This window comes from Halyomorpha halys, unplaced genomic scaffold (genome assembly GCF_000696795.3).
Source record: "Halyomorpha halys isolate HHAL.00 unplaced genomic scaffold, Hhal_1.1 Scaffold14.1, whole genome shotgun sequence".
NCBI classification, from domain to species: domain Eukaryota; kingdom Metazoa; phylum Arthropoda; class Insecta; order Hemiptera; family Pentatomidae; genus Halyomorpha; species Halyomorpha halys.
Genome location: NW_027115673.1, coordinates 698,755 through 705,883, shown reverse-complemented (window position 1 = coordinate 705,883; position 7,129 = coordinate 698,755). Strand labels below are relative to the sequence as shown.

The 7,129-nt window shown below is 32.6% G+C and overlaps 1 protein-coding gene across 1 annotated transcript; it reads left to right on the top strand.

Annotated features, from left to right (window-relative positions):
- The first annotated feature begins 890 nt into the window (after positions 1-890).
- LOC106679718 (chondroitin proteoglycan 1) lies at positions 891-3,866 on the top strand. The gene is made up of 2 exons (XM_014419033.3): positions 891-1,230; positions 3,125-3,866. The coding sequence occupies exons 1-2, from the start codon at positions 916-918 to the stop codon at positions 3,791-3,793; spliced, it is 984 nt and encodes a 327-aa protein (XP_014274519.1). The 5' UTR covers positions 891-915; the 3' UTR covers positions 3,794-3,866.
- The last annotated feature ends 3,263 nt before the right edge of the window (positions 3,867-7,129 follow it).

Here is a 7,129-nt window from a genome sequence, read left to right as displayed (position 1 = left end):
ATGCCAGATAGCGGCCTAAATAAGGAAGATTCCAGACCATGGCCTAAATAAGGATTATTCCAGATAGTGGCCTAAAAAGGACAACCCCAGATAGTGGCCTAAATAAGGATTATTCCAGATAGTGGCCTAAATAAGGACGATACCAGATAGTGGCCTAAATAAGGACGACACTAGATAGTGGCCTAAATAAGGACGATTCCAGATAGTGGCCTAAATAAGGACGATCCCAGATAGTGGCCTAAATAAGGAAGATCCCAGATAGTGGCCTAAATAAGGACGATCCCAGATAGCGGCCTAAATAAGGACGATCCCAGATAGTGGCCTAAATAAGGACGATCCCAGATAGTGCCCTAAATAAGGACGATCCTAGAAAGTGGCCAGAATAAGAAAGGCTGAACCAACATTACTAAACAGTAAATAAATATTTAAAATAAAATAAGTAATTTAAACTAGTTCATGTGACACTAAATACTATAATATGTGGTACTAAATACTGTAAATTAGTTTATGTGTAAATGACTAATGATAAATAATTTGAGAAAGGTAATATGGCCTATAATGATGTCGATAACCAATGGTTTCGGCTGTGGTAGTGTAATAAGATCCTTGAAAATGGCCGAAACGTTGGAGTGTTAAAATAATTAAAAAATCATACTTCACATACATTAATCATTCGTGAGATTAAGGTATTTTGGGTCCTTTCTAAACCAAATTAAGTTTTAATTGTACAAATTGAACGTAGAGACAACCTTGTATTATTATATTACCATCAGACGTTCATAGATGATTGTCCATTGTCTTCGATTTAGTAAACACACATGCAAATATTGACTGATGAGCTTGCTTTTTTTTGAACTAGTATAAATAAGAATAGAAGTGTTGGGACGGTATCAAACGCAGTGGTTCAACAACGCCATGAAGACGTCCTTCGCTGTAATTTTCCTGCTCGGCATAGCCGCCTGTAGCCAAGCTTTCTCGATCGGTGGCTTTCTTAGTTCTTTTTCGAAACATCAGAGGGAGAACATTCAACAGATCCGCGATCAAACTAAAAGCAACATCAACCAATTGGCAGAAGACGTAAAGGAGAATACGAATGCTATCCTAAGTGGAAACATATTCGGTGCAGCAAAGACGATCACCAAGAACTCCGTTAATATGGGAAAAACTGTAATCGGCCAAGGGTTGCAAAATGGTGGAAAGTTCGCTGCTAATGCTGTTGAGGATTTAAAGGTAACTTACATTATTTTAAATATAATTTTTTAAACTATTTTAACTACTCCCATTTACGGAAATATGTTATCAAGCTGGAAAAAATATTTGTTAGCTCCTTTATTTAGTTATCAAATGCTTTCATAGTTTATCTTTATCAATTTTTTATTTCTAGTAAAAATATGGGATGGTTAATTATTTGAAACAAACAAAATAAACATACTTAAGTGGAAACAATTTCGAAAATTCGACATGCTGATATTAAAAAAACATTTAATTGTACATTGTAATACCAAGTTTCCGAAAAAAAAAAAAACAGAAAAATAAGTAAAATCGATTATATAAAGCACTAGTGGCGGTGGGTTGATTTTAACTAAAAATAATTGCTGTAACATACACTGCGCACTGCTGACATAAATATGTAGTGGTTTCAGTTTTGTACTTTTCGTTATTGATGTAGGTTGTTTATGCAAACGCAATATAATATTTATGTATTGTTGAGTACAAAAATATATGGAATAGATTATGGTTTAAGTGAATACCGATTGATGATTTTAAAAATATGCCTGGTTATGTTAGTGAAGAAAAACTAATAAAAAACAAAAAAAAGGTACAAACCGAAAACATCGAAACTCCTTCAAAATGATTCGGATTTGTAATTTTTTTTTTTGAGTCCCAATGTATGGACTTTTAGACATTTTACTAAAATTGATTCTAAACCTGTGAAAAATAAAAAATATAAGTGAAAAATATGTGAATTTCAATGTATTTGAGTTTTTATACATAATAAAATATTATATGATATATAAATAGAAATGAACATTGTAATCTTAATTTGTTTGAATTATTTATAATTACTAAATAATATGAAATAGATAAGCAGATGTAATGGATTAAGAATTAATTTAGTTATTAACCAAAATTATGTGAAATCAGTCAGTAAAAGTTAATTTAAAACTGTAATCTCAGCTTGAAATAATATCCAAATAAGTATATTTATAAATTAAACTAGGAGAAAATTCCTGAAGCAGAATGATAAAAAAAGTTAGGCGTTTTGAAAAATTAGATCTGTTTTCATTCAAAAACAAACCTAAGTTTTAAGTAAGATAGGTCTCTAGGCCAAGTTTGAACAAGGTTCAGTAGAATAATTTTATTTTATGTCAGAACCATGGAGGAGGAGGAGAGGGAGCTCAATGAATAAGGCACTATGCACATACAACCACCTGGGTTCGAACCCTTCTTTTGACTACAATTATTTATTCTGACGGGGATCAGTACTTGTCAGGAAACCCCCTTGGAGCACACCCAACTCCTAAAAAGTGGGTATAATATGTCTAAAATGAGTTTGCCTGTAGAGGCACCCCCCTTTCAACTCCCGTCCACACCATAAAAAACTCCTATCTGGAACAAAATTGCTAAAAAGCGTTTTAATAACAAACGTTGTTCTGGTTTGTTTTTATTATTAAAACATTCCTTCACTTTTTTTTTTTAATTTTCATTTTACAATGGCCAGGAAAGGATGTCCAGTAGACTAGTGGGAGGATGTTTGTCCTTCCCCCTCCTTTACCAACAGGCCAACTCAGATGTACTATACCGTTAATTGAGGTAAGACTTGGCAGTTGATTGTGATCCTAACCAAATCAGTTTGTTGCACAACCGTTGGTCAAGAAACAGTACTTCTTTATCAAGCACTGAGTCAGAAGACCCTTTGATAATTTTAGTGGTTCAGGTTTCAAAACCATGGGTTTTATGTAAATATCAAAATCCTTCTTAATTTTTACTTGTATAGCATATGGCTCATGACTGAATTACAACATTGTGTTAATGATTTAAACTTGGGTTCCTTATAATTACAGTTTATTTGGACTGGTTTCTTATTATCATTAAATAAGGCATCTGACTTTTTTTTTTACAGCACCTTAACCCATTCCGTCCAAAAACAACTACTGCTGCCCCCGCACCGTCGACCACCATACAAACCACTGCAGCACCAGCGCCATCAACAACCATACAAACCACTGCTGCACCAGCACCATCAACCACTGTACAAACCACTGCTGCACCAGAACCGGTAACCATTGGACAAACCACTGCTGCCCCAGAAGCAACAACTACTGTACAAACCACAGCTGCCCCTGAAGTAACAACTACCCTACAAACCACAGCTGCCCCAGAAGTAACAACCACCCTACAAACCACAGCTGCTCCAGAAGCAACAACCACCCAACAAACCACTGCTGCCCCAGAAGTATCAACCACACAAGCCACTGCTGCTCCTGAACAAGAAACCACAGCTGTTCCAGAAGCAACAACCACCCTACAAACCACTGCTGCCCCAGAAGTATCAACCACACAAGCCACTGCTGCTCCTGAACCAGAAGCAACAACCACTGAAGAAATCACATCTGCTCCTGTTGTCAAAGAAACCTCTGCTCCAGTTGTACAGGAAACTACTGTTGCAGCTGAAGGAACTACTGTAGGTTCAGTACCAACAGTAAAAAAAAATGGATGGAATTTAATTAACCTTGTGTCAAAAGCGATCCAATACTTGAAGAAAAATTCAGAAAACATTCAGAGTAACTAAGAACTTCAACTTATGAAAAAACTAATCAACCAAACCAATAATCTTCAAATAGTTAAATAAATCATCAATCAGATAGTTTGTATTTACATAAATATTTATTTCCTTAAAATTTTATTTTAAAATAATATTTCTTGGTAACTTTTTACTTAATTTAAATATAATCTTTTCAATTTATTGAGACTGGTATTTATTTTTTAAATAAATCAAATGGTACCCATAAAGTCTCAACACTCTTTATTATAGTCCAACGTTTCGGCCATCCTGAAGAACAATCTTAAGTATAAATTTACACCTCACAACCAACCATCTAAAAACATTTTGCAAGCTATTCTGCCCAGGTCATAATTACAAGTCAAATTACCTGATTTTGTCACAATTTCATTAATTTTATAAAAAATTTAATTTTAGATCAGCATACACTAGCAACCATCATATAAACAAAATGATAAACAATCCATGACTTAACATGGATACCATTAGATTTATTTTAAAAAATTGTACTTAATTTCATAATAATCAATGTATGATTTATAAAGTTAGTTAAAAATATAAGGAAACAATAAGATTAGGGAAATCCTCCAGGTCAAATATAAGTGGGGGTGCCTAGTAGTTGCACTATTAATATTTGTTTCGGTAGGGGAGCAAATTTTTAAGATATATGAATTTTAGGATGAAATCATATTTTAAAGGATTTTAAATTTGCCTGAAGTTTCAAACTAGGGAAAAATAAAAAATATTAGTACACAAAAATAATAAGATAAAAAATATTTATCCTAAATAAATACCAGTGCATCTATATCTATCCTACATAAATAAATAACTTAATTTCACTAAATAAATAATTTTGCAATTGCTTAAAATAATTTAGGCACCAGAATTATCTGTTAAAATAAACACAACATTCAATACATATGATCACCATAATATTAAATTAGGGATGTAAATATTAACAAACTTAATTCATGTATATCCAAGCTATTTATATAATAAAATATATCAAAAATACAATTAATTACAAAACTGACACAAAACAACATGAACATAAATTATGCATACATAATGACTATATTGCAATTATACAAGACTCTAATTCAAAATAATCTTAAAAATTATAGAAATAAATTAATAATAATGTATAAAAAATAAGGAAAGATCTATAGGGACGCAATACGCAAACAGCAGTAGCAGAGAGGATAAATTGAAGAAGTAAGAGACATTTGTCCAGTTTGATAGTGGAAATGAAATATAAAAAAATAGTATACATTACAAATTAACTGAATTATGATAAAGTATTTAATATGGATATATGATTATGTATCTAATATTAAGGTGGAAATTAAAATAGCAATAGCAAATAGGAATTCTTTTATAAAAAAAAAATATGCAATGTATATTCTGTTATAATGGTGGAATTTCAGATGGAACGTTCTGAGGATGGAGGAAGAACACTGTAACATCGATGAAGGAAAAATATGTGGGACCATGCAGGAAAGATTTTTCACAACATTCAAATAAAAACTAAAAATAAACACTAATATGGATCCATTTTTATTATAAAAGTGACAAGAGCAATCAAATTTTTAGGGGATGAGGTATGCACCATTAAATTTGTGGGAGGGGATGAATACGACTATATATAAAGGCAAATGAAAAGATAAATTATTAATTTTGAGAAAAGTTCTCAACAATTTTAAATTATTTTGAAAAAAAAAAGTGTATAAATTTTTGAATTTGGTATTAGCATGATTTATTACATTAGTATGATCTGAAAATTTATTATCATAATATAATTTAATTATTTATTTTGTAAATAATATAATCTAATATATATAAATGAATTTTTGTTTGTTCGTACTTTATGCACTGCACTGTCCATCTGACTGATGGAGCTTTTTGCTAAATGTTCAGGAATTTCCTATGAAGAATATAGAGGCTGGTCCGATTTTTTTAGTTAACAAAAAAATATATTAGCAAAATTAAAAATGTTTGGCGCATAGTTCAAGAAGTATATGAAACATTTTTTTCATGGTTATTATATGCCAATCGATATAACTCTTTCTGAAGAATAATAAAAAAATATTACCGATTCTATTGAATGATTTTTTATTCCCTAAAAATTAAAAAAACATAATGAGGATTTCAGTAAAGCAGGTCAACAAATATTTTTAGGCTGCTTGCCTCGGAAATTTGTAGTTGAACAACAGGAGATTGGTGTGACTCTAGACTGCCACCTTATTTTCTCCAATCATGCCAAGGAGACTCAAGCTAGCCTGCCTCAAATTTTACAGACTACACCACTTGCTCACATCACCGCAACTCTCACTGCGTCTGAAGCTTAAAATCTATAAATCCATAATCCAACCAACTTTGCTTCATGGTGCCCCTCTTATGAGACACCTCTACAAAATCAGACTGAACAGACTTCAGAGCTTCCAGGGATCTGTCCTCCAAAAGATTGTCCGAGAAACATAGATCCAGAGGGCCAAGAACAGTGTCATCCGAGAAGAGCTTCAATTCCCCATTGTGCCAGAGTATATACCCCGACGACACATTAAATTCTTTGATGGGTTGAAGGCCTGCTGCAACCCTCTGTTCCGAGAGATCGCCCCTCCGCCAAGAACTGGGAGGTGGCAGATCACGGTTCCCTTGGTCAATGTCCTCAATGAAGGAAGGGCTTTGGAAAAGGAGTTTTGGAAGGGCAGTCTAATGTCTAAATTTGATTTATTCACAATCTAACCAGCGGAACGGCCCCTCCCCATTCCAATAATTCAACTGGCATAAGCCACTACAACACCACCTGGACCCTGCACATCATCTTAAAATGCCACAAGTCAATCAAAGGAATTGCAAACTACCAGATATACATATACCTACCTATATGTATGCATTCAATTACTTATTATTACATTATAATTACAGGAGGTTACGAAAAAAAAAATTTTATTCTGGTGACCATTGTTCATATAATCGTTTATAAACTTCTCTGCATCTTTTCCAATTCCTATTTATACAAAAGCTGGGAAGCAAAAAAGGCAGTTATCTCACCCCAATTTTTGATTACTTTAATGAAAACTAAGTATGATTACTAGTCAAAACTGATGAGTCTACCAAGTATAGGTAGGGAGAATAATAAATGGCAGCTGTTTCAAAACCTTAAAAAAACATTAATTCTTCATTAGCTCTATATCTTAAAAACTACCAACAACACTAGAAAATATGAAAAAATATTATTTCAAGAAGGGTAAATTTCTTGAAATATGAACCATAATTGAGCTATTTATGTCCAATAGTTCTCGAGATATAGCCTTTTAAAAAGCAACATTTCATAAAAATGTA

What these genes read in the sequence shown, in the direction of transcription:
- LOC106679718 (XM_014419033.3), top strand. Translation starts at nt 916, where the DNA reads ATGAAGACGTCCTTCGCTGTAATTTTCCTGCTCGGCATAGCCGCCTGT. An exon ending in ATGCTGTTGAGGATTTAAAG is followed by an intron (nt 1,231 to 3,124) that starts GTAACTTACATT and finishes TTTTTTTTACAG; the next exon opens with CACCTTAACCCATTCCGTCC.